Below are 27860 nucleotides of genomic sequence, written 5' to 3'. Positions count from 1 at the left end.
TGAATAACCACATCCTTACCTGTTGCAAGGATTACAAAATAATTTAAGCACTGCTGATTTCAATGTATTTAATCTAAGTCCAGATCCAGACAGACATACGTGAAGCTATTTTGAATGTTTGATTATAGAAATGCTAAGTATTAATTTTATGCTTTTTTGGTGGCTAACTCTTAATATTCCTTGACTGTTATCACAGTCATGTTTATAACTACTGTACTAGTGTACATCAATCTAATCAAGCCCGAGGAGCCGGTGTGCCTACTTCTAAGTCTAAAAAGGGCCAGACGCCTGGTGGAGCTCAGTTTGTTGGCTTGGAACTGTACAAGCGGCTTAAAGAATTTCTGAAGAACTACTTGACAAATCTTCTTAAGGTAAGGCAGTAACATTACTGCATCACTTCCCTTAAAAATGTTTTGCTATTAGTTTAAAATGTACATGTAATTATAAGATAGAAATGAGGTGTCTGAGACAATCAGAACAGTGTCATCATCTGCTAGGTAGCACAACTGTAAGGAGTTGCCTTACAGTTGCCTTTCAGTAAAACTCAAAGGTAGTATGCAAATTTCTAAAAGTTAGAAATGCTGTTTAAAAAGGATTATGGATAAAAATGCCTGAACTTTTAAAACCAGTCTTTATTGAATAATATTCATTGAAAATGGTAGTATAATAATGCTAGGAAGAATTGAAGGCAATAGGAAAAGAAAAAAACTAATCTGAGATGGATTAGCTCAATAAAGGCAGTTATACTCTTTAATTTGCAAAGACCTGAGTGAGAGGGGCTGTTAATAAGATAAGACCTTTTGGAGGTCATTAATTCTTCAGCTCACTGTAAATCAGAAATGACATCACAGCACATAACATAAAAAATCTGACAAAAAAAACCCCCTGAGACCAAGAACATTGGCAATGTTTGACCTCTGCCAGAGATGTCCCTAGTTGAGTCAGGAAGATTAATGCTTGCAAGTTTATAAATAGCACTGAATTACAGATTTGAGATGAAAATTATACCATATTTTACCATGTGCAAGACAACATTTTTTCCTAAAATAATTAGAGGAAAAATTGAGGGTTGTCTTATAAACGGAAGGAAGCAGTCGGTGCGCGCGCTCAGGCGCCTCTTGCTGCTGCCGCTGTCGCCCAATTGCCTCTTTCAGAGCTGACGGCTTGTGCTCTCTGTTCTCTCCATGGCTGAGGCAGCAGCAGCTGGAAGAGGCAGAGACGGAAGCGAAGGAGCATTCACACATGCTCCGGCGCCTCTTCATGCCTGCCTCCCCCCTCCCCCCCCCCGCCGATCACCACCTCCAGCGAGACTCGGCTCAGACTCTGCCTTGTTCCCTCCAGGGGCGGAGATAGCAGGAGGCATAAGTGAAGGAGCATTCACATGTGCTCTGGCGCCTCCAGCTGCTGCCTCCCCCCCCCGCCCGATCACCGCTGCCTTGTCCCCTCCTGTGGTGGAAGCAGCAAGAGACAAAGACTGGGGCGCCTCTTCCTGCCTCCTTAGCAAAGGAAAGGCAACAACGGTTTCCCTTCCTTTTTTGCTAAACCCAGCGCGCCCTTGCCTTTTTTTTTTTTTTTTTTTGGCTAATCTTCTCAAAAGGCGAGGAAAAGCGGCAGTCACTTTGACACCCGCTTTCCTTGCCTTTTGGCAAGGCACGGGGCTTAGCAAAAAGGAAGCCCTTTGATCCCTGATTTTTAAAATTTGAGGTTAGAAAAAGGCGGGTTCGTCTTATACTTTGGGTCATCTTGTAAACGGAAAAATACGGTATTTTGAGTAGAGGTATCTATTTTCATGTTTTTTTAAATACCTGGTATTATAATTTGACAATATTTGTAGTGATGGGGGTCTGATATGAGTGTAAAGTCATAACTTGCATTATCTTTACTTTGCTATTGTAACACAAAACAAATAAGGAACATGGGATTCAGCTTACAGAACAAAGACCTGACTTTCTGTTTACTTCATTCTTTTCCTTAAATGTAAATGTTTTTGGATTGGCTTAATCAGAAATGCCTTCCCACTATAAGGGCAAAGCTATAACATATGGTGTAGTGTCCTTTGAGTGTTAGGGTCAGGTAAAAGATGGCTTTTGGGTTTGTGCTTCGTACAGTGACTGTTGAGTTTGTTCTAATTTTGGTTCTATCTTTCTTACACTCCTTTACTGTGGTTGTGATGAGAAGGAGATGCAAAGCTTTCACTTCTTTTAAGCTTAGTAGAGGTTCTTGTTTGTTTTCAAACTACAGAGTGGGAGAACACCATGGTTAAAACTTTTTGTATGATGTAAAGTTACATCTAAAGTTATAGTTTGCAGGGAGTTAAGCCCTGACACACTGCATTTCATACCTGATTGGAGAGTTTGCTTTGTAAATAGTTGCATAGCACATCCGTGAAAACTGCATGTTGGATATGATACTTGTCTTGGAACGTAGTTATGCAACAGGAGTTCAGATTATAATTTATTCAAACTTCCTACTTTGATAAAAAATTGTTTAAACTCCCCAGAGTCTTGCACTAGGAATAGGAAAACAAACGTTGGGAAATGGTATGATAACACTTGAAATAAATAAATGATGTGGCAAGCTGATGAGACTTCTGTCTCATCTTAGATGAGATGTGGAGGAAGCAGAGTTCTAATCAAAGATGGGAAAAGAGGATGCAAGTGTTTGGTTTCTTAACAAGACTGCTTTTCCAGTAATTTTTGCAGCAGGCAAATAGTTATTTTCTTAAAATCTGGCTCAGTGCCCTTGAGTGCCCTAAATGACAATGGATGGAGTTCCATTTGGCAAGCTAAGACAGTGCAAGAAGTAGCCAAAGCTTGCTTGTGGCCATCAAGGCAGGATGCACATAGAGGGACAACACGATGTGGTATTATTATTAACCTTCTTTATTGGTGTATTGTCTATTTCAGGATGGTGAAGACCTGATGGATGAGAGTGTGTTAAAATTCTACACTCAGCAATGGGAGGATTATAGGTTTTCAAGCAAAGTGCTAAATGGAATATGTGCCTACCTCAATCGACACTGGGTTCGTCGTGAGTGTGATGAAGGTCGCAAGGGAATATATGAAATTTATTCAGTAAGTGTACCTAAAAGGTGTTTTTAAATGGGAATACAAAGATTCTAGACATTTCATTTATTTCTGCTGTAATTACTCCTCCCTGTCTTTATAACATAAACTATTGCCTTGTATTCCTTGTCTTCTAGACTGCTTAGTTTGGTACTATTTGCTTGTTGCAAATAGTTATACAATAAACAGTCCCACTGAAATCACAATTGGGGAGGGCGACTTTATTATTAGTCAGTTTTCGTCATTCAGAATGCACTTCAGGCTATACGGTTATGGGATTTTCTCCTAAAATCTGGCAGTAGCTAGAACTTGTTTGAAATGTGCTGTGTAACTTTAAAGATTAACAAATGATATGAGAAAGTAGCAGAATAACTGTGGTCAGTAGGCTTACCTGAAAGAGCACATCTAACACTTTGTGTTTTGCAAAAAGTGTGCAAAAAGTACCCAAAATTATTTTTTAATAGTTAAGAGTTGATGAGGACCTGCTGTTAAGAATATCTGGGTAATATTCAGAAGATTGTCAGGTGTTTGTGAGGCTCAGTTCTTTACCAGTAGCAACCACTGAAAGATTTCCACGATCGAAAAAGAAAAAGAAAAAGTACTCCTGCGTTGAGCAGGGGGTTGGACTTAATGGCTTTATAGAGCCCTTCCAACTTCACTTTTCTATGATTCCATGAAAAAGCTAATTGAAATAAAGTAAGTTTGGAGTCAGTCAGGAATAGGCTTTTCTATAAAATGACCATAAGCTGAGTTCTGGTATTGAAATAAATTGCCATTCTAAATATATGCATCAGAGTATGTTGCTTCATAATTCTAAATATATTTGCTTTGCGAGTGAACATCTATGGCAGTGGTAGAATGGGAAGAGCAGCAAAGGGTGCTGCGTGGAGCAGAAAACAAAGAAGTACAAGGGAGCTAGAGCCAACTGGAAGAACAGCAGCTGCAATGCTGCCAGCTCAGTGAAAAAACAAAGAAAAGCTTAGGCATATGTCCTGACTGATTTGGCAGCACACCAGGGAACCACAAGGGGCATGGAGTTCTGTAATGCACACTTTGGGAAACTTGGATGTATGGGATTGTAGGAAATAAACAACAGAATGCAAAGTCCAACCCATCTCTGGGCCACTTTTTTGCATCTTTGGCTTCTAATTTTTTTTATTTTTATTTTTTTGCCAATCCTGAAGTCTGCTCAGCCTTTCCTCAGTTCACACAGGTTGGCAATAAGTCCAGTAAATATTGCTGAGGGCCTTCATTAACAGCAGTTGCTGAGAGATTCCTCACACACAAATTTGGAAATGTTTTGTATAAGGAGAAAGTTCCAAAAACGTCATTGCATATAACTCTGCAAAGTAATATTCTTGATTGATAACTATTACTTCTGTTAATTCCTAGCTTGCACTTGTGACCTGGAGGGACTGTTTATTCAGGCCATTAAATAAACAGGTATGTTGTTGCCTTGACTTTAATAGGTAACTCATATTAATAAGCCATGTGTATTGTAGGAGTTAAAGGAAATACCATTTTTCATTCTTTACAAGTTAAATTAAAAATTTTAACTGTCCAAAGAACAAGTCAGTACCAGACTAGAGAAGATGTTTGCAGATTAGGGATGAGTGTTAGTTGCTTCTTTGTATAATTGAGCTCAAATTCAACATTAATGTTAGATTTGCATTTAAAGTTAAATTGGTAAATCTTGTGTGCTTTCTAAAATGGTGAAAATCAGTTTCTTCTTTGTGGTCTTTGGGAGTAACACACATGAGTCTTGCGATCACTTTGGAACTCTCTGATTAGCTTTGTGTTGGAGTGGGGCCAACTCCAGAGGCTTTATATGGCTCTTGCCTCTCCAAAAGCTTGGAGTTTGATTTGGATATGAAGCTTGTAAGAGCACTCTGTTTGGGAAAACAAACCTTGGAACTAAAGACAAGTTACCACAGAGCCTCTTATCTGGCTGCTTCAAATCCTCCATTAGCAGAGTAAATACACAAATGTGAGAAAATGCACGGAGAGAGTTCTGATACAACTTAAAACATTGTGTTAGACTTGGTTAGATATATATACATGGCAACATATACATTGACAGAGACATCTCAGAGCAACATTATGTACATATTCAAGTAAATAGCCATCAGACTCACAACTGAGTGACAAGAATCCTGCTTCCATACACTTGCTTATATCATCAGAGCAGCCTATCACTGCACACATGGCAGCTGATTATGGTTAACAAGCATTACATAAGCTTGTCCCACCTGTATGCCATCAGTCATCCATTGGCTTTGAGGTTAAATGCATGACTTTGCATTCTCTACTACAATATCAAATTTAACCCCTTGTTCACTTAAAGGAACAAATCCTGACACTTTGGCGGGAGGGGGAACTGTCCTTCAAACAGTCATGTCCAAATAGTTTCTCTCAGTTCCTTTTCATCTGCTGTAAGAAGACAAAACTTGATTAAGGACTGTTCAGTTACCTCTTAACTAAACAGAGTAAGTGGTTTCCTTTCTTTTGTTTCTCATGCTGGGTTTTCATGTGAAGTGCTTGATTTTATTCAGTTATGATTATTTTATAGCCTCCACTGTCTTGTTAAAAAATACAGTGCTGGGAAAGATCTCTTTTGATGGACTGAATAAGTGGATTGCTGGATTGATGGTCCTCTAACTCAGTAGCATTCAGGTTTTGTTTTGTTTTTTGCAATTCCACATAAGGTGGAACTCCACATTCCACCTTATATGCCTCCATCTGTGGGAAACATCCTCACAAGCAGCAGATTTGGCAGGAAAAAATATATTTCTCCAAAACTTTTCATTTTGTTTTTAAGATTCTAATATTCTAAATCACCAATATTGACTCACTCACTGACATTGATTAATGTTTCATCAACATTGATTCCAGCAACTGTCATTGAAGCTGATCTGCTGATCTATCTGGCCATTTCCCCAGAAACTGTTCCCCTTTGACATCTACTTGCAACATTTTCTAAACAGTTTGGGCCCTGAATACCTGAAGGACCACCTCCTTCCATATGAACCTACCTGGCAGTTAAGATCTAGCCAGGGGGCCCTTTTGAAAGAACCGTCCTTTAAGGAGATAAGAGGGAGGGCTTGTAGAGAAAGAGCCTTTTCAGCAGCTGCCCCCAGACTATGGAATGCACTCCCAACTGAGATTCATCTGGCGCCGACGCTGATGACATTTCGGCGGCAGGTCAAAACCTTCCTGTTCCAGAAGGCTTTTAATTGAAATAATATCAGCTGTGGATCCAATGGCAATTTTTACAGTATATTTTAATTGCATTTTAATTATTTTGCCTTTTTATTGTATTTTAAATGTTGTAAGCCGCCCAGAGACCTTCGGGTAGTGTGGGCGGTATATAAGTTCAATAATAAATAAATAAAAAGAAACATTTTCCAGCAACATTTTCTGAAAAAGATGGTACAATAGATCTCTGGCTCAGATTTCAGTTTTAGGTAAAGAACACCAAGAAATCTGAATGGATCATAGATCCTCCTCTTTGACTGTGGAAACAAGTGGTCTGCTTGACCACTACTTAGTGGTCTCTGCCATCCAGCAGTACTACCAGAAATCACCCTCCCAAACCTGTCTTTACTCCATTCATTGATTCAATGTTGGATTATTTCCAACTAGAAACTCAGGGACCAGTTTTGCATAAAGTTGTCTGACTCAGGTCCTGTTTGGAAAGATGTATTAAGGATGCTACATCTATGTATAATGGAGTGCACATTACTTTGAGGAGAATGTTTCTCCTCTATTTTCAGTGTGAATACTTGCAGTCATCTAAAGCCTTTGAACATTTTATTTGAAACTATTAACAACACTTGCAGAAGATAGAGATCATTCTTTTTCGTGGCCTCTGTGAATGCACACATATGGGTATTGTCTGCGCCTGCGCTGACTCTCTCAGAAGATTCTAGAGCTAAAAGTAACAATTTTATGGTGTGATCCCCCACGAGGTATATGCTCCTCCCACCCACCATCTTCCGCAGTTCCTTTTTACCGCCGAGCTGAACGGTTCTCCGGAAAGATAGAGCGCTTCGCTATTGCCTTCTGCCTGTTTTTCTAGGCTCATTTGAGCTTTTGTTTACTTTATCTTTAGTTTTATTGCCTATTTAGTGATCCTCCACACCTTTTGTTTTGCCTAATCGGCTTCCCGCTGTTTTACTCCCTCTCCTTTCCTCCCCCCCCCCCAGTTCTCCACTTATGGCCTCGCCATCTCCTTTCAAACGTTGTACTACTTGTGTGAATAAAATCACACTCTCCGACGGCCATAGCCAGTGCCTTTTTTGCCTGGGCGAGGAATATCTGACCCATTCATGCCCCACTTGCAAAAACTTAACCAAGCCCGCTCTCAAACAGAGGCTCCAAAGACTTTGGTCTTACCTTTGGCAAACAGCCTGAATCCTCCTGCTATATCTTCGGAGGCTGCTAGAACTCCTGCCCTCTCAGCCAATAGACTTCCAGCAGGCCAGTCTACCTCTGATTCTACGCCTGTGCTACCAGCTAAAGACACTGTTGAAAAAACAAAGTTATCTGGTAAGCACAAGCTGCCTCCCTCTGAAAAATCTCGAGCGCACGATCCAGGTCGAAGAAAAAATCAAAGCCCGCTTCTAAAAAGCTCAGGAAGGATAGGCTTGCCCGCGTGGAGCCTCCTCAACCTTCTCTACTCTCCCCTGTCATCAAGGAGTCTTCTAGAGAAGCCCCCTGACTTGGCCTCGGACAGAGATGAATCCCATGATGTCGCGGGCCCCCCATGATGCCACTCCAAACCCCGAGCATTGGCTTCATTGCGGCTGTGCCACAGTCCAGCCCGGCCTCGGCCCATTCCAACCCTGATTTAGGGCGGGCAGCTGAAAGCTCGGCATCTGATCCAGAGGCCCCCCTTCTCCTCCACAGAAGAGAATGGAAAAACGAAAGCACCTCTCCACTGAGGTCGGTGGCTTCGCAAGGCGATTTCTGCCGCTTCCCGATGGTGCCATATCAGTGCTTTGACCCCTACATCTGGCAAACACTGTACGGGCGGTACCAGTCCGATCAGGCTAAACAACCTTGGACGACTCCTGACCTTCCCCAGGCCACCCCCGTTATGGGCTCAAACCAGCTTCTCACGTCCGCTTCTGCCCCGGCAGTTTCGGCCTCATCTATACGTCCCTCAGCCCCGTCCAAATCGGCTCCACTACCTCAGCACCGAGACAAGGCTTGTAAAGCCCTGTCCCCGCATTCTGTGCCTCCAGTGTCGGACCCGATGCAGTCTCAGGATGCCTTTGAGGTCTTACCGATTCAGCGGCACCAACCCCCCTTGGCAGAGGGCTTCGTCCAATCAGACTACCCTTCGTCTCTGGACTCCCCGGCGTCTTCGGAAGCACAGCACTTCGAATCCTCTCATGAGCCCAACCTGCCTCCCCCACTTCCAGACACGAGGGACAGCCACACTTCGTCTTCCTCAGATGACTTCTCTTCCTACTCTAACCTCATCTATCAGATGGCACAAGCCCTGCATCTTGACACTGAGGAGCCTCCGTCTGCTGATGCCGATCCGGTGTTCGACGACATCAACCAGGAACGACCCATTCCTTTGAGTCTTCCTTTTAATAAGTCTATCCTTCAACTTATTAAGGACACTTGGGGAAAACCTCCTTCTACCATGCAGATGTCTCGTTGTACTGATGGTCTCTATAGAACCCATGGTGCCAATGCTGAATTCCTTAACAAGCACCCAGTGCCTAACTCCATCATCGTTGAATCCAGTCAAGCTCGAGCTCACGCCAGATCCAAGCCTACCCTTGCCAATAAAGACAGTAGGAAAGTTGACACACTGGCGAAACGAGTCTGCTCACTACAATCCTTTTTGCTTAGGAGTATAAGCTACCAGGCAACCATGGGCGCCTTTCAGCGTCACCTATGGAATCAAGTTCTTCCTCGGCTTGATTCAGCTTCTGAACCTATGAGGTCTGATCTCATCAGTATCCATTCACAAGCCATCTCTCTGGCCAAGTACCAAAGAATTGCGGCGCGTCACTCCGCTGAAGCCACTTCTAAGACTCTAGTCACCTCTATTTCTATTCAACGCCATGCCTGGCTCAAGTCCTCCACGATCTCTGACTACACCAAGGCCAGGATTGAGGACTTGCCTTTTGAAGGTGCTGGGCTGTTTAACCAGACGACTGACGACGCCATGGAAGACTTCCATAAGAAATGTAAGACTGCACGCTCTTACTCCGCTCAACCATCTACCTCTTACCAATAACCATTATACCGCTCAGGCCAGTTTCACCCCAAGCAATACCAGAATCAAAGGTTCCAGCCCTATAGGCAGTACCGCCCCCATCAAACTGACAGATCCCTACCTGCTCCTCAACCTCTCATGGCATCATACCGACCTCAAAGTCTACCCCCTCAGTGTCAATCCTTTCGTAAGGGACAGCGAAAGGGTAAGCAATATTGACAAACACTTTTGTCTCCCTTTCCCGACGTCCTCCGTCATCCATTGAACTGTACCAGGTTGGCCCCATTTTTTCATTGTTGGTAAGCCATTACATCAGACAAATGGGTTCTATCTATGGTAGCATCTGGCAACCTTATAGAATTCTCCGACTTGCCTCCTTTGGAGTTTATTCGCTACACCCCCTGCTCCTCCACTCTGCAGGACAAGGTTACCGAACTCCTCCAAAAACATGCCATTTTACCGGTCCCGACCTCGGACTCCCTCAATGGCTTCTGTTCAAAGTACTCTGTGCCCTCCGATTCGGGCTCTCTACCGTCCCCCGGACCTTCACCAAGTGCATCGTACTGGTAGCCGCCTTCCTCCGCCTGAAGGCATAAACATCTATCCCTACATCAACGACTGGCTGATAGTGGCGGCATCATACCACGACGCCATACGGGCACGAGACACAACACTCCACACCCTTCAAAGCCTCGGTCTCAAGATCAACCTCGAAAAATCACACCTGATCCCTGTTGAAAAATATATTAAAGGAGGTTGCCGAGATAAGTTGTTCAAAATATACTTTATCTAAGTCTCTTAGGGAAAAGGTATATGGGAATTCCTAAAAACAAACATAACATCTAAAACATATTACATACCATATAATTGAGCAAAATAAGCAACAGCAGTCAAGGTAACGCCGATAAGTAGGCAAACTCAAAAGGTTCTGCCTTGCTCGTAGCTTCGCACCGTCCGAGGGAGGGTGTGGAGATAGAGGGTGAAACAGACTACATTTATAAGGTTAATTAATTACAGGGAACACATGAGGTTCCTTTCAAGGTTATCCATTAAAGAGAAAGACATGTTACATATTGATATTACAACAATCCCGAGGCAAACAGCAAAGTTCAATGGCATAGAGATAGACTCCCTTCACGCAAGAGCGTTTCTACCTCTAGAAAGAATCAGAAAAATTCAGGACTTCCGGCTTGACGCCGCGATGACACAGCAGCAGGAGGACAGAGTTCTGTTCCCTGGGCTGAATTCTGACCTGTTTGGGACACCCTAGGGTGTCGAAACCACCCCGGAGAGGTGGTGAACTGGGGGGGATGCCTGTTGATCACGGGGGGGGGGGGATGGTGGTCATCCCCGTTTGAGCCAGGTAACTTCCTAATCAGCCAACGGGCCGAAACAAGCAGTTCTCTGCTTGCAAGTCGCCGGCAACCGGCAAATAAGAGAAGCAACAATCTGCTATTCAGCATCACTGTTACTATCGGGTGAGGTATATATTTTTTTACAACTAATTGCTTATGATTACCCCTGGAGAAGACAATTCCTATATACAGAAAAAAGAATCTCCTATCAATCTCATCAATCTTACAGTGGCAGGAAATCTGGAGAGAGGGATAGTTGATGCAAAGAAAATAATTTAAAGATTAATGGGACATTAACTACTTTTAAATGCGTTCAAAATATACTTTAAGAATATTATAATTTGGCGTTATAAATCTTAAGAAATTTTCTCATAAGTTTTAACTAGATAAGTCGGGACTCATGTTTTGACTATCTGAAGTCTTTTAGCATAATCCCCAGAACAGTGACCTTGAGTATTCTACTGTTGTTTAAAACTTGGAAACCTTTTTTCTATTTCTTTTTGATTTCTTCATGCCTGACTGGAACATAAATTAACCCTAAAGTGCATCTTTTTAAGTTGTACCTTGGAAATTACTATATTGGGTCAAAGTGAACTTATTGGAACCACCTCCAGGGACTTGGAATCACAGTTTTGGCCATGCAGAATTGCGGGAACTAGGCCACCAGGATATGGATACAAACACTTGAACTGGATTGTGATATTTGGGGCTTTTGAACCTCGGTCCAGGCCTGTTTGGCCAAAGTAGATCTTTTGAAACTGCCCCGGGAGCTGGAAGTGCTTATGTTTGATTAGCCGGCATAAACCTGTGGGAATTAGGCCATCAGGCCACGGATACAACCATTGCACTGTACCTTGGCACCTTGGAGGTTTAAGTTTTGGTTCAGGCTTATTTAGCCAAAGCGGACTCTGGGAACTAACTCTGAAGACTTGGAATATCTGTTTAGCTGGCATCAATTTGCCAGGGATCAATTAGGACACAGATACAATCATTGAACTTGACTGCGAGTTGGCCTAAGCTCTTGGGCAGCTGGAACAGAATAGCACAACAAGGACAATTTTGGGATGAAACAAAATCTACTCTTCAAACAAGACTAGAAATAGTGAGATCCCACTACCAAGAGGCGAAATTATTCAATGAACATCTGAAGAATTATAGTCAACAAGTGACAGGGAATAACGAAGAAGGAAACGAGAGTGTGCTGGATGATCTATGCCAATCAAAAGAGGAGCTGGAAGAAATTAATGGGGAAAACCTAAGAGAAACAACGTCAATATTGGACCAGAGGAAAGTATTAAGAGAAGTCAAGGGGAGAAAATTAGTAAAGTTAATTTTAAAAAGCCTGGAAGATCTATTGAAGATAGACCAAGTGTATAAAGATCTAGGGGAGATAAATCAGATGCACAAAACGGTTTCAGAGGGCATGAAAGATGGCAGAATGCTTAGAGAGACAGAAACACAGAGTGAAAAAAGAGAAATAAGAGAGGGAATTACTTAGATGGAAAATAAGAAGGGGGCCCTTAAGGTTGAAAAACATGTATATATTTAACTTTGGGAATTATAAAGGGGCATATCCTTTATATTAAAAAGGAGAATTAAATTGAAATAAGGGAACCCTAACCAGGGTAAAGATGTAATACGGGGTTTTTTGTTTTAGGTAAATTAAACTAGATATAAAGCCGGGGCATGGATCTGGAACCATTTTTATTAAGAATGTTATTAGGAAATCTTGAGAATATTATATATTATGAAAGTAATATTATGATAGTAGTCATTATATACTAAAATATGTATATGAATGGTTTGAATGTTTGAAAGATGTCTGGAATTTGGGGGGACAACTGGGAAGACACTGAGATGTAAAAAACAAATAATTGTAAGCAAACCATGTAACATGATGTTTGACAAGCACAAACCAATGTAAATAGAGTGAAAAACTAATAAAATGTTTTTTAAAAAAAGAAAAATTTGAAAGGCTGTCCGCCCCTTTCAAACGCATCACTCCGTTTCGGCGCATCATGCCCAACACCTCCTTGGTCTCATGGCATCGATGACGGCCGTCGTCCAGCACACCAGGCTCAAAATGAGATCTCTGCAAGCATGGTTTCTCTCCCTGTTCAATCCACTGACAGACCCCCCCCCCCATCCTCACTACTTTCGGTAACACCGGAGGTAGCCTCCCAGCTCATCTGGTGGACTTGCCCACACAATCTTCTCATCAGCAGATCTTTCTCCCCCCTACGACCGTCAATACAGGTCACAACAGATGCCAGCCCCACAGGCTGGGGTGCCCACTGCCGCCAGCACACGGTCTATGGGCTATGGTCAAAACAAGAACTGCCACTTCACATAAATCACCTGGAACTGTTGGCAATCATCAAAGCGTTCCACGCCTTTCTCCCTCTCATCCAAGGACAGGTAGTGCAGCTGGCAACAGATAATACCACTGCACTCTTCTATGTCAACAAACAAGGAGGCACCCACTCCCCTTCTCTACTCTACCTAGCTGTCGACCTCTGGGAGTGGTGCTATTCCAACCATGTTTTCCCTATTGCCGTCCACATTTCCACCGACGACAACAGCTTGGCCGACAGTCTCAGTCGGCTACCAACAAGAACACACGAATGGACTCTGAACGATGTTATTTTTCAGCAGCTATGCTGGTGATGGGGCGTGCCTTCAATAGACTTCTTTGCATCCGAGGCCAACAAGAAGTGTGCCTGGTTCTGCTCCAGAGCAGGAAGAGACAGCACCTCTCTGGGGGACGCATTCCTGATGGATTGGTCTCACGATCTCCTATACATGTTCCCCCCTCTACATCTCATCCAGAGGGTGATTGTCCGTCTCCGGCATGTTGGGGCAATCACAATCCCAATAGCCCCGTATTGGCCTCGCCAGCCATGGTTCACTCACCTGGTCTCGACGACGTTAGACATGCTGCGGCTCCCTCTCAGTCCAGATCTCTCGCTCGACCACAGCCTCATCTTTCACCCCGACATTGCCTCCCTCAGTCTTACAGTTTGAAGGATACTCCCGACGTGATGCAGGTTCTCCTTCGGGCTCGCAAACCCTCCACTACTCTCCTATATGAGAACAAATGGAAATCCTAAAGTATACTCATGACAAAGACCTTACTTACTTACCTTCTTCATCTCTTCAGTTTCGGTCTCTCCCAATCCACACTGGAGGTCTACCTATCAGCCATCATGGCTCATCAACCGGACGACTCCCCCTCATCTAAGTTGTTTTCTCACCCAACTGTTAAAAAATTCCTCAAGGGGCTCAACAACATTCGCCCTCCCCAACAACGTATCACCCCCCAGTGGTCACTGCAGCTGGTTCTTAATGTCTTGATGCGGCCTCCATTCGAGCCAATGGCGCCTATCGACCTCAGATTCCTCACCCTTAAAGTGGCCTTCCTAGTTGCAATCACGTCGGCCAAACGAGCCAGCGAGCTTGCAGCTCTCCGAGCCGATCCTCCCTTTATCCAGTTTCACCCTGATAAAGTGACTCTTTATTTTGATCTTTCCTTTCTCCTGAAGGTGGTCTCCGACTTCCACCTCAACCAACCCATTATACTACCGTGCTTCTTTAAATCTCCGTCCTCGTCACTGGAACACAACCTCGACGTCAGACGTGCCCTGGCCTTCTATGTCGAAAGGACAAAAACTTTCAGAAAGTCCAATAAACTCTTTCTTTGCTTTCATGGCCCAAACAAAGGGGCTCTAGCATCCTCTCAATCAGTAGCACGCTGGATAGTACAGACTATTTCCCTCACTTACAGCCTGTCCGGGAAATCCCCTCCAGAGCATTTGACAGCTCACTCAACCAGGGCACTGTCCACCTCTACTGCCTTTCAACGTGGCACCAAGGTCCCTGACATCTGTCGTGCTGCTACATGGTCCACACCGTCCACGTTCGTCAAACACTACCGACTGGATGTCAGAGCACGCCAAGATGCTGCATTTGGCAGAGCTGTCCTGTCATCCTTTTTACCGTGACAACCCACCAACCGGTAAGTGCAGTTTGCTAGTCACCCATATGTGTGCATTCACAGAGGCTACAAAAAAGAAAAAGAGGTTACTTACCTGTAACCATAGTTCTTTGAGTGGTCCTCTGTGAATTCACACAACCCACCCATCCTTCCCCTCTATCCGTCATGTGTTAATTATATATTTATTTATTTAGTTCTTTCCTTCATACCCGGCGGATAAAATTCAGGAACTTGGGAAGATGGTGGGTGGGAGGAGCATATACCTCGTGGAGGATCACACCATAAAATTGGTACTTTTAGCTCTAGAATCTTCCGAGAGAGTCAGTGCAGGGGCAGACAATACCCATGTGTGTGAATTCACAGAGGACCACTCAAAGAAGTATGGTTACAGGTAAGTAACCTCTTTTTTTCCTGCAGGGGTGAGAAATATCCCAGACCTTATGATTCTCCCTGCTATTGCTATTCTCTAATGTGACATTACACATCAGTGCAGTTATTAAGAGCTGATAATGGGATTATCCCCCCATTGATCTTGAGACAATATTCTTTGCATTGATGCTACTCTCAACATCAGAATGGAGACAGAGATCTTGTCCTCATCATTACGACTAAGAAAGACATCATGCCCCATTCAACAGCAATAATTTTGAGACTACAGTAGGACCCCCATGTCCATGGGGGATTGGTTCTAAGCCCCTGTGGATCCTGAAAACTACAGATAATAGTGAATACCCCCTTCCCCATGCCATTGTCACCTTCCTCATGAGAGTTGGCCTGGGCCAGCCCCACACCCCTCCACCTACCTCTCCCAGTGGTAGCAGGTGAAGGAGCTGAGCCACCAGGGACAAGAGCTGCCCTTTCTGGCTCTGGTTTCTCGTGAGGTGCTGCAGCCTGGAAGCAACATGAGAGCAGTAAAAGAGGAGGAATCCTTCCTGTCTGCCTGTGGCTGAAGGTGAATGGGCTGGAAACAGAACCTGGGGAGAATGAGCCGCCTAAGGGAAGGGTAAGGAGCCACCTGTGTGAAGAGAAGAGAAGGATTGGAACCATTTTGGTAAGAGAAGGGGGAAAACACAGAAGAGAACAAGAATTTATAGTAGGGTCCCTGGTAGGGGCTCCCTGTAGTGGCCTGTTCTAGTAAATTATGTAATTAAAAATGTTTTAAAGATTTCTTTCTTTTAATAGTTTTAATACAGCATTGTATTTTCAGACAAATGGATAAGTGAATCAACAGATACTGATCCTGTGGATAAGGGGATCCCACTGTATGTGATACATAGGTCTGATGCTTTTCTGTCACAGATTTTTTCATGATAACACTTTGCCCTTATCTCCACTGAAGACATTAAATCCTGTTCAGAGCAGAACTTGGAATTGGGGAATTCTTTGGTACTATACAGTGGTGCCTCGCATAGCGACATTAATCCGTTCCGGATTAATTGTTGCTATACGGAAACATCGCATTGCAGGAGGGAAAACCCCATAGAAACGCATTAAACTTTGTTTAATGCGTTTCTATGGGGTGAAAACTCACCGCTGTGTGAGGTTTCCTCCATAGGGCCACCATTTCCGCCACCTCGGTAAGTGAGGGCAGCGCCGGCAGCCATTTTGGAACTGCCTTTGGGAGGAAAAGCCCCCATTTGCACACAGCTGGCCGGCTGGAGCGCTTCAGAACGACGGCGGGGGAACCCTTTGTGACAACCCCAGACCTACTGGGATATGCCACACTTTCACTAAGCTGCCACCAACCATTCCCTATAGGAAGTCACACAGACCAGGAATGGATTTTTAACAAATAAAAGAACAAGGTTTATTTAAATGACACACAGGGAAAATAAAATGATCAAGTGAATAAGATACAGTAACGTGGCTTAGTCTCAATCATACATACACCAGGTTGGTTCACACAGAACACCTTTAAATAAAGCACAGACCCTGAACCTATCAGTTCTGGCTACCCATACAGACACCTGAACCTATCAGGTTGGTACTGACTGACACACAGTAGTACCCTGTCTGACACACAGACTCCCACACCAGCTTCTTCTTCTCAGCTTCTCTCTCAGCTTCTCCTATATATACAGTACAGCCCCTCCTCCTGATGTCCCGCCTTCCACTCCCCATAGGATGGAACTTTCCCTCCAACCCATGACAGACAGGTAACATCAGTGCTGTATGTAACACCTCCCCTCTTTATAAGTTGTTTTGTAGGGGGAAAGCTAACGTGCTTTTCTCCAAAAAACAACCTGGATCCAAAACATACAAAAACATTTATACATTAACATACAATACCATACTTACTTATACTTACACTCTAAGTGAAACATATCTATTAGGCATTTAAACATTTACCATTTACAATATATCAAGTTACCTTTATTCATACAAACCAAGTATGCTTAATAAACAGATACATTTAACCTTTGGTCACCAAAATATATACATAGTCCATGTTTCTTTCGCCGTCTTCATTCTTCAGGTCTTCTTGACAAGGCGTCAGCAACACAGTTCACTGACCCTCTGACCACCTTCACTTCAAAGTCATAGTCTTGCAGGTTTAAAGCCCACCTCATAAGTTTACTATTGTGGGTTTTCATTGTCTTTAACCATTGCAATGGTGAATGGTCAGTGCACAGAATAAAATGTCTTCCCCAGATGTAAGGCTTGGCCTTCTGGATCGCGTAGACTATGGCCAGGCACTCCTTCTCCACGGTTGCCAAATGTCTCTCACCTTTCTGGAGTTTCCTACTCAGGTAGGACACTGGATGCTGGTCACCATTTTCATCCTCCTGGCAAAGAACTGCTCCTACCCCGCTGTTAGACGCATCGGTGTAGATGATGAACTCCCGGTCGAAGTCTGGAGCACGCAGCACTGGATAGTTGATGAGGGCCTCCTTCAACCTCTGGAACGCCTCCTCACAGTCGCTGGTCCACGGGATGCGGTCATCAGTCTTCTTCCTCGTCAGATCGGTCAGCGGAGCCGCAATCTCGCTAAACCTCGGGATGAACTTTCTGTAGTAGCCCACCAACCCAAGAAATGATTTGACTTTTTTCTTGGTGTTGGGTCTAGGCCAATCACGAACTGCTTCTATCTTGGCCTCTAGGGGTTTTATCACTCCTCCCCCTACCATGTGACCCAAATATTTTATTTCTGGGCTACCCAGCTGCAGTTTGTTCTCTTTGCAGAGCCTAGGCCAAAGCACTTCCTCCCCTGGGTTAAAGTGCCTCTCCCTGGTTTTCTGGTCATCCCAAGCTTTCTTTCTGACCTTTTGAGCTTGCAGGGTCTCTGCTGCGAGCTCTAGGTTTCTCTTTAGGTCATTCCTTAAAGAGTCTATATATGTCACCACATCTTGTGGGTCATCCTGGGTGATCTGCTCCCAATTTTGTTTGATCAAATCAAGGGGCCCTTTCACCCTTCTCCCAAACAAAAGTTCAAATGGACTGAACCCGGTACTGGCTTGTGGCACTGATCGATAAGCAAACAAAAGGGATTGCAGCTTCTGGTCCCAATTGTTTGGATTCTCTGCCAAGTAAGCCCTAATCATGCGCATTAGAGTCCCATTGAACTTCTCCGTTAACCCATTACTTTCAGGGTGATAGGCAGTGGTTTCCTTGTGTTTAATTCCACAGATTTGCCATAACCGTTTCATGAGCTTCGATGTAAACGATGCGCCCAAATCTGTGATTATTTCTGAGGCAAATCCCATCCTGGACATATACCCCACCAAGGCATCTGCCACTGTGTTAGTTTCAATGTTAGTCAAGGGAATGGCTTCAGGGTACCTCGTGGCATGGTCCACAATGGTGAGAATGAACCTGTTCCCCCTCTTTGTGGCCTTGGGCAGAGGTCCCACAATATCCACCCCTATACATTTGAACGGAGTGTCAATCACAGGCAAAGGGCACAACTTTGCTTTGGTCCTGTCACGGTTATTCCCCTGCCTCTGACACACCTCACATTGTTTACAGAACTCCTTGATCTGCTTCCCTATTTCAGGCCAGTAAAAATTCTGTGTGATTCTCTGCTGTGTTTTGTTCACCCCTAAGTGCGCAGCAAACATGTCAGAGTGCCCCCTTTGTAAGATCATGGGGCGATACTTTTCAGGTACCACTAGCTGACTTCTGATCCCATCTCCCCCTTTTGAGATATTCCTCAGGGTCTCTCTATATAAAATTCCCTTTTTCTCTCGAAATCTCACTGGGGTTTCAGGTGTTAGCTGGGCGTCTGTCACCTGTTCAGAACACTTTTGGAGAGTGGCGTCTGCCTTTTGCTCTTGGCCAAATCGGCTGTCTGTGGTTAAGGTTTCCACCACAGCTTCGGAACTCCCCTCTGCTTCCGTCTCGGGCTCATCAGTACCCCCCTGAACTGTCCCCGTGGTGGCTTGTGAGCGTGTAATCACTAGCACCCGTTTCACATGTTCAGCCAGGTCATTTCCCACGAGCACGGCTGCTGGCAGAGTCGATGAAATCGCTAGCCGCCAAACTCCCCTCCAGCCTTGAAAGCTCACAGGTACCTCAGCTACTGGCAGTGAGATCACCTGCCCCTCAATCCCTGCCACCTTCAAGCTCTCATTTGGGATTATATACTCCCTAGGAATAATGTCTGGATGGCACAGGGTCACCTGGGAACAAGTATCCCTTAGCCCCCTATACTGATGGTCAAGTATTCCTACGTCCACCCCTGCGGTCTCAAACAACTGCGAATCTGTCCTCACTAGTAAGCAGCGCTTGACCTCCACAAGAGGACCATTTTCCCCAGCCTGATCAGCAGATGTAACTGTTCCAGAGTGAGTAGCCATGGCAACAGGCTCCCTCATTGGCAAGGAGCTTTGCTCTTTCTGGACACAGAACACAGCTTTTGGCTTGGTTCCACTCAAATCATGAGGCAAATTTCCCTTTATCTGCTTCCATTTCTCACACCCTGAGATTAGATGGCCCTTTCCTTGACAGAAATAACATTTTCTGCTGTATTTGGAGTCTTTCTCATCTGGTTTTGGTTTTCCCTCCAAAATCTGAGGTCTTTGTGGTTTCATGTCTGAGGGCTTCCCTTCACCATTATTGTTATTCCTATTTCTACTCATTATTCTCAAATCCAGCTCCTTTTGCTTAGCCTCAAACTCAGCCCTGATCTGTAAAATTTCTTCCTCAGCCCTAGCTTTTATCTCTTTTACTTTTTCTTCAGTCTTATCTCTGATTTCTTTTAATTTAATGTCTTTTTGCTGATTATATTTTTCAAGATCTTGCTCACTTTGTCTGACCTGAGCCTCATACTTTTCTTTCTTTGACATTTCTTCAACTGATAAATTGTTAATAAACTTATTTAGGAAATCCAGTTCTAATTGTACCATTCTAATTTGGTGTTTCAGTTCCATCTCTTTTATCCTCATGGCCATTCCCCTTTTCTTGGCATCTGCCTCTGCCTGACTGATTTCAGCTCTTTCTCTGGCCTCCCTTTCCAATTGTCTCATTCTATATTCATGCTGTTGGGCTAGGAGCATTGTTCTGAGTTCTGAGGTCAGTTCTCCCGTGCTCTCATCCTGCATTGAGCCAAATTCATCCTCAGAACCTTGGTCCACCTGGGGTTCCCTCACTTCACCCATTTCTGCCATTTGGCTTCGAGTCAAGGGCATAATCCCCCCCCAGAACAGGCTGCTTTCAAAAGTCAAGCCTCAAAATAAAGCGACCACTTTTTTTTTTCTTTTGCCTCAGAACCAGCCTTCTATAGATTGCTGCTGTTCTTCAGCACTAACTTGCAACTGTTGCCAGCCAGAGTCCACCCCCCTCTGCTAGGCCTCTCAGCAGACAGGCTAGATCACTGCTACTTCACTCAGCTTTGCCTCAGCTTTTTTCCCGCCAAAACAGGTTGCCTCAGAGCTCCCTAATCTAGTCCCACCAATCTGAGGTCACACGTTCTTCCACTAGCGTACCTCCCCGTGAGGTAAGCCTAGAAGATTACCTACACGCTCTCAGATTGTCCCTGACTAGACCCCCCTTGCTCTGGGCACACTTGCCAAGGCTTTGCTGGACCACTGGACTACTGGACCAGTCGTATCCCACACGCTGGACACCAATCAATGTGACAACCCCAGACCTACTGGGATATGCCACACTTTCACTAAGCTGCCACCAACCATTCCCTATAGGAAGTCACACAGACCAGGAATGGATTTTTAACAAATAAAAGAACAAGGTTTATTTAAATGACACACAGGGAAAATAAAATGATCAAGTGAATAAGATACAATGTGTAGCCTGTATAATTAAAATTGTAAAACCGCCCGGAGAGTGCTTGTAGCGCTATGGGGCGGTATATAAGTCCAAAAAAAAAAAAATACAGTAACGTGGCTTAGTCTCAATCATACATACACCAGTTTGGTTCACACAGAACACCTTTAAATAAAGCACAGACCCTGAACCTATCAGTTCTGGCTACCCATACAGACACCTGAACCTATCAGGTTGGTACTGACTGACACACAGTAGTACCCTGTCTGACACACAGACTCCCACACCAGCTTCTTCTTCTCAGCTTCTCTCTCAGCTTCTCCTATATATACAGTACAGCCCCTCCTCCTGATGTCCCGCCTTCCACTCCCCATAGGATGGAACTTTCCCTCCAGCCCATGACAGACAGGTAACATCAGTGCTGTATGTAACACCCTTCTCCTACGGCCGCTCCGAAGGGCCTGCCGGCCAGCAGCTTCAAACAGTAGTGGCAGCGGCAGGGTGTGTGTGTGGGGGTTCCGGATGCCTTCCAGTGCTTCACCTGGAAGGCATCCGGACCCCCCCCCTGCCTCCGCCACTGGGAGCCGCCCCACGCCCGCCAATCCCAGCCATGCTCGGACTCCCGGGAGTCCGAGCATGGCTGGGAAACCGGGTGCCGGGCGGCTCCAAGCGCTGGCGGCGATGGCGGCAGGGTGGGTGGGTGTCCGGACAGCTTCCAGTGCTTTGCCTGGAAGCCATCCGGATCCACCGTACCCTGCCCCCACCGCCCTGCGCCGCCTATCCCAGCCATGCTCCCATAGCCCAATTTTCCCCCAGCTGAGCGGCGGGAGCTTCGAAGCCCCACCGCTCAGCTGGGGGAAAATGTCGGCGGTGGGCGGCGGCCTCGGAAGGACCCCGAAGCCATCGCCGACATTTGCCTTCGGGGCTCTCAAAGGGCCCCCTCCGACATTGGAGAAAGCCCTTTGAGAGCTCGGAAGGCTCTCAGCAGCAGCGGGGGCAGGGTAGGGTGGATCCAGATGGCTTCCAGGCAAAGCACTGGAAGCCATCCGGAACCCCCCCTGCCGCCGCTGCCGCTTTAAGCCGCTTGAAGCCGCTTGAAGCATGGCTGGGATAGGAGGCGTGGGGCGGCTTCAAGCGGCGGCAGCAGGGTGGGGTGGGGTCCGGATGGTATGCGGATTTGTCATTAAACGGGGCGCTCGTTAAGCGAGGCACCACTGTAAGTTTAAGCATTAACCGCCATCAGAATCCTGTGTTTAGCCAAAAAAAAAATCCCTTCAGTTCCTGTACAACTTCTATTCCTACCTGCTCTATCCCATTGATTTAATCATTTCTCCCTGAAACCATTCCATCATGTTCCCAGTGTGTCAGTTGGAAAATCTTTATTGTTACCAGGGGGATTGTGCAGGGTTCTTTTTTTTGCCACCAAGCAGGAAACTTCATAATAGTGTAGCTAACACAGAAAATGGGGAAAGCCTCATAGAGAATGGAAAATTTGACTGGATAGGAAGAAAATTTTGTTTCCTGGCTACTTTTCTGTGAGGATATTTTATACTGTTTTTACCTGAAGAACAGAGAAACAGTGTTTCATTCCTAACTGCATGAAGAATTCATCCACATAATGTGGATTGTGCTGCAAAATTTGAATTAGCATCCGTGGCACTGAGGAGGCATGCCTCAATTTGCTGTGTGGGTGTCTGAAGAAACTTAGTTGAGAATAGATTTACCATTTGATGGAGAAGACCTCTTCAGTATAAAAACTGATTAGTCCATCAACTATCTTTTTGAGACACACACAAAAAAGATAGACGTAGGTATTCCACCTTCTCAAATGCTTATTGATTCTCCCCCAGTTGTTGGTCCCCCAAAAGAGTAGTGGTCTGTGCCTTATTCTAAATTAGATATCACCTTGTATGTTTGAGCTAAAAAGTTTCAGATGACAACAATTCAGCCCTGTTACTTACACCAGTGGAGAAATGGGTTTGTAGCATTTTATTTGAAATATAGAAATCTTCATATTGCAATATCTTCTTATTGTTGATACCTCCAGTTTACGTCACCAAATCTTTCAGATAAAAGGTGTTTTTTGTTTGTTTTTTTGGATTAGCCACAGTGTCCCAGGAATTTACAAAGTGTGTGGCTCCTGTGGCAACAGTTCTTGAAAGAGTCAAATCACAGTATTTGATAACTGATTACTTGTGTGTTACAAAATAAAAGCAAAAATAAGTTGGAAGGAGTCACTAGAATCATTAAGTCCAATCCCTTGCAGGCAAAAGAAATCCCCAAACAAGCATTTCTGACAGCTTACATTGAAAATCTTCAATGAAGGAAAATCCATCACTCTTCAAAGAAATGTATTCCACTGTCAGATATATTCCACAAGTTTGTCTTGTGTTTAATTGAAATCTCCTTTGCAATTCATCCATCACACAATCTCAAATTGAAATAATATTAGCTGTGGGTCTGATGGCAATTTTAATTGTATTTTAATTGTATTTTAATTATTTTATCTTTTGCTGTATTGAATTTTAATTATTGTAAGCCGCCCAGAGACCTCTGGGTAGTTTGGGCGGCATATAAATTGAATAAATAAAATAAATAAATAAATAAATAAATAAAGGGCTTTCACCAGCAAAAGAATATAACTGGAGCATCTCACAGTACCCATGATATGACAAATCCAGATGTTCTCATTGAAGTTCCAAATACTCTGAAACATCTTGCCAAGTATGTAGTGCATGCTTCTGTGGAACTGAACATACCTTGGTTCTGGGTATTCTCATTCAGAATCCCTGTGTCAAAGAGGAAGACATGCTGGAGTTGCTAAAGTTCGATTAAAAATATCTGCAAGCCATTCTCAACATTCTTAAAGGTGACAAGTTCATCAAATGTAGGATGAGGGTGGAGATAACCCCAGATGGCAAGTCAATCCAGCACAAGTTTTATTTCATCAGTTGGTCAATGTGATAAAATACAATCTTCATGATCTATTGATTTGCATTTGCTCCTCAGGAGTAGCAGAAAACAAGTTTGCCCCATCTTCCACTTGACAGCCCTTCAAATATTGGAAGTTGGCTATTGTGTGACCATTTCTCAGAGGACTCCTAACAAGAGATGGGCATGATCTACCACTTTGGTAATTCTGCATTTCCCAGCCCCGTCTCTTCCAGCAGGTACCCATTCAGAGGCAGTGCAGGGAAGCTGTGGCACTGCCTTTGAGTGCACGCCCTCCAGAAGGGGTGGGGCTGAGAACTACCGAACACTTGTTTGAGTGAAGAATTGCCAAACCAGCAGTTTGTGCCCATCTACTCACAACAATAGTAAAAGGATTGTGGCACCTTAAGATGTAACAGAATTATTTCAATATGAGCTTTGGTAGATTACAGTCTGCTTCCTCAGTGCATTGTAATCCTTGAAAGCTCACATTGGTATAAATCTGTTAGTTTTAATAAAGATATTACAGTACCTATTCTTTTGGATTCTGTAAAGGACCACACAACTATCTCTGTTATTTTTTGTTAGTTTTTAGTGTTTTACAATTCATATGACACCACTGTATATAAAGAAGTCTTAGAATCACACATTTACATCAGAGTTCATTTAGCTGAAGGCAGCAGGAATACGCATCCAATACTGCCTTCCAACAAAGTTCAAAGTATAATGGCTTCCCCCAGCATCTGGCTGGTGACGTGATCCGGCTGTCCAGTAAGCAGTACTGGTCCTACAGGGCTGCTACAGATGGCCTGTAGTATCAGTGCTACTAATGAGTAAAGTATAACAGCTTAATGTGCACAATGGTGATAGTGTTATCAAAAGCACAAATTTCCACTGATTTATAGTTTCCTTTGGGGATTTTGAAGTAGCGATACATGTGGGTTGTGTGCACTCCAAAATCACCTTTCAACAGTGAATCTCCTTTATTTGGTGATTTGACACTGCTGCTGATGTCGTCACTGTTGCACACTCGTGGAAATGCGCAACAAAATGTCACTCATTATGTCAGATTTCATTTAATTTCAGTCTCCCCTTACACTAGAGGAAACCAATGTGACTTGAAAGCACCTATAATGGACAACTTACAATTGTCTGAAAATTTGATACTATTAAGCAGAAACTAGAGGAATGGAAAAATTCATAATTTTAAAATATTGGAGGCAGAGGTCTGGCTAGTAAGCTCCTACCATAAATGTTTGTGATTAAACTGTTTTGGCTAAACATCTGTTGGAGCTTCACAAAATTCTTATCAGTAACAGTTGCTTGATACAGAGAAAAAGAAGCCTAATTTCATACTGTGAGTAGTTTGCTTTTTATAGAAACATATGTTTATCCAGATTGTTCATGATTCTGATCATTATTTTCACCTTGAAAATAATAAGTCATTTAGTGTTTTTCAGGAATATTCATCAAAGTTTAGGTTTAAGATGTAAAAGTAATTATGTGTATTAAATTTAAAAGCAAGTTGCTGTTCTTCATTTTTGAGGAAGCATTCTATAGAAAGGATTATTTTTATAATTTTATTTAATTTTTTTTAAAACTACGACAACTGGTAAACATCAAAACATCTAATAAACAAAATTAACGTGAAGTAAAAATAGACTATATACACCACTGGGACCCTAAGGGAGTAACTGCTTTAACCTTTTACTCTTGTTGGATTATCAGACCCCACTAGGGGGCACAGTGCTTTGGTCTTTTAGAAGCCAATGTAAGGCAGATCTGTAGGGTACCGTATTTTTCGCTCCATAAGACGCACCTCAGCATAAGATGCAGCTAATTTTTCGAGGAGGAAAACAGGAAAAAATATTCTGAACCAAATAGTGTAATGAAGTTGTATGGTGTCTCTATAGGTAGAGTGGTCCCACACGAGGAGGTCTGTTACTTTATATAATACATTTTGAATTATGTTCACCATTAGGGGAGTGAAGTAGACTCCCCAAGGCGCAATACATTTTATTTATTTATTTTTATTTGTTTAACTTATATGCCGCCTACTCTACCCAAAGATCTCTGGGCAGCTTACAACAATTAAAATTCAATTAAAATTTAATAAAAAATAAAATGATTAAAATACAATTTACATCAGTGTAAAGTATCAAAAATTCAGGTTTAAGATACCATTAGAGTGGGTTGCTTTGAATATTATGACAAATCTCAAAAGAACTAAAAACCTTTCACTCAGTGAGCAACTGAAACAACAGTTTTCACCAAGAATGCCTCATGTGCCCCTTAATGTCACCAGTCAGCAATCCAGCCAGGGATTCCTCTGTATTATTTTAGGTACCTGAACGAGTCTTCTCCTTTCCTCCGTGGAGCTCTCTCTCTCTCTCTCTCTCTCTCTCTCTGCTTCCCCCAGCATCTGGCTGGTCACGTGATCCAGCTGTCCAGTAAGCAGTACTGGTCCTACAGGGCTGCTACAGATGGCCTGTAGTATCAGTGCTACTAATGAGTACATTACTGGGGGGGTCTGTTAAGTCACCACCATTTTGCCTAGTCCCAGCAAGCTTGAGGCAGCGTCCTTCCAGATCAGCGTTGTAAAAAAAGGTGTAATTATCCGACTGACCACTAGAGGGAACCAAACACAATGTATTTTCTTCATAAGAAGCAGAGACTTTTCACCTCACTTTTTTTGAAGGGAAAAGTCTTCTGGAGCAAAAAATATGGTAATTCAAAAAAGCCTGTTTTCTGATTGCATCTTACAAAATATTCTGTGCTCATTTGTAGCTGAAGGATATACTGTAAGTACTTGCCAATACATCTTTTCCTGTTTTATTTTAAAGCAGGCAAGCAAGTAATGTAAACTCATGTAAAAGTTACAATATGAATCTCAAAAGCAAAAATCAACAAAAAATATTGTTGAATACAAGATATACAGTGGTATCTATAATCATGAAGCAGATACAGTTTAAAAATATATCATAAAACTACTTGTCTGAAAATGTCTATACCATCTTGAAATAGCTTTTAGTAATGCAAAATGAATAAAAGTAAAAAGTTGAATCAGAATTAGTGAGACATCTCTGAGGTTAAATTTTTCTTACAAAACAATATGTATAAAGATAGTCTCACTCTCTGTGGTCAGATGAATAAATGTTTCAGGAAAATATTAAAATACAAAATCACTAAAACAAGATGAAGCATAACACAGTTTAAAGATCAGCATAAAAGCATTGGAAAACTATGTTCTCACCGAGCATATAATCAGTATTTACAATAAGCCTTTATTCCTCATTATCTCTCTTGCTCATTCACATGAGCGCAAACTTTTGAGGCTATTTATAGTTCAAGTCTCAGTGTTTACTTAAATTGCTACCCAGTGGTAACTGTCTCTTAATGGCAATCCATTGTTGCTATTAGCAAAACATTGCTTACATCTTACTGCCAGCTAGTAGGAAACTTGTGCCTACAAGCAGGGCAATAATAACTGATGCAATAAACTCTTGCTTTCAAGCAAGAGAAACATGTTTCCACATTATTTGCCCTTTAGATGGTATTAATTAGCAATCATAAGGTAGTTTTCACAATTGGTCTTTGATTTCACTGGAACACTGTTTTATTTCGCCCCCTTTCAAAGTTGTTTTAAATCACATATTTCACATTCCGCCTTTCAAATCTAGAAATAATTGTGTAGTTGGTCTCTCATGTTGTTAAGAAATTCTTGAGCTAAAGACTCATCCAAATCATCAATCAGCCTGACAGAGTGTCATAATGCCAGAGTGAAATCTACCTCTCCAATGTAGAAGCTGAAGTCAGCTGTTCTTTTTTTGGTCTTCTTGTTGTCTTTGGCTTCCTTGGCTAGTTCCAGGCAGGGATTCCATGGAAGGAGGTACAAAGTTCTGGTATTGGGTAGATCAGGTATGCGTTGGGTTTCCCAAACAAACTCTTCTGCATTCTGACTGATGTAGTCAGTCAAATTTTATTGAAGAAGTCTACGGACCATTTCATCAATCATTCACCATAAATAAATTCTGACAAACATGAACATAACTCGA

At 43.2% G+C, this 27860-nt stretch overlaps 1 protein-coding gene across 5 annotated transcripts in view; it reads left to right on the top strand.

Moving 5' to 3' along the window:
• Positions 1 to 27860, top strand: part of CUL1 (cullin 1) — a 149855-nt gene that overhangs the window by 50958 nt on the left and 71037 nt on the right. For 4 of the 5 annotated variants that reach the window (XM_078377405.1, XM_020811130.3, XM_078377406.1 and 1 more), the window contains 3 exons: positions 197 to 371; positions 2907 to 3074; positions 4458 to 4508. In XM_078377405.1, coding sequence (XP_078233531.1) covers positions 197 to 371; positions 2907 to 3074; positions 4458 to 4508 — 394 coding nt within the window. The remainder of the gene's footprint in view (positions 1 to 196; positions 372 to 2906; positions 3075 to 4457; positions 4509 to 27860) is intronic. The other variant, XM_020811133.3, reaches the window with a different exon arrangement.

The sequence above is a fragment of the Pogona vitticeps genome, chromosome 6 (genome assembly GCF_051106095.1).
Source record: "Pogona vitticeps strain Pit_001003342236 chromosome 6, PviZW2.1, whole genome shotgun sequence".
In the NCBI taxonomy this organism is placed as follows: domain Eukaryota; kingdom Metazoa; phylum Chordata; class Lepidosauria; order Squamata; family Agamidae; genus Pogona; species Pogona vitticeps.
Note: the sequence above shows the minus strand (reverse complement) of the source record. Positions and strands in the feature narration are given on the sequence as shown.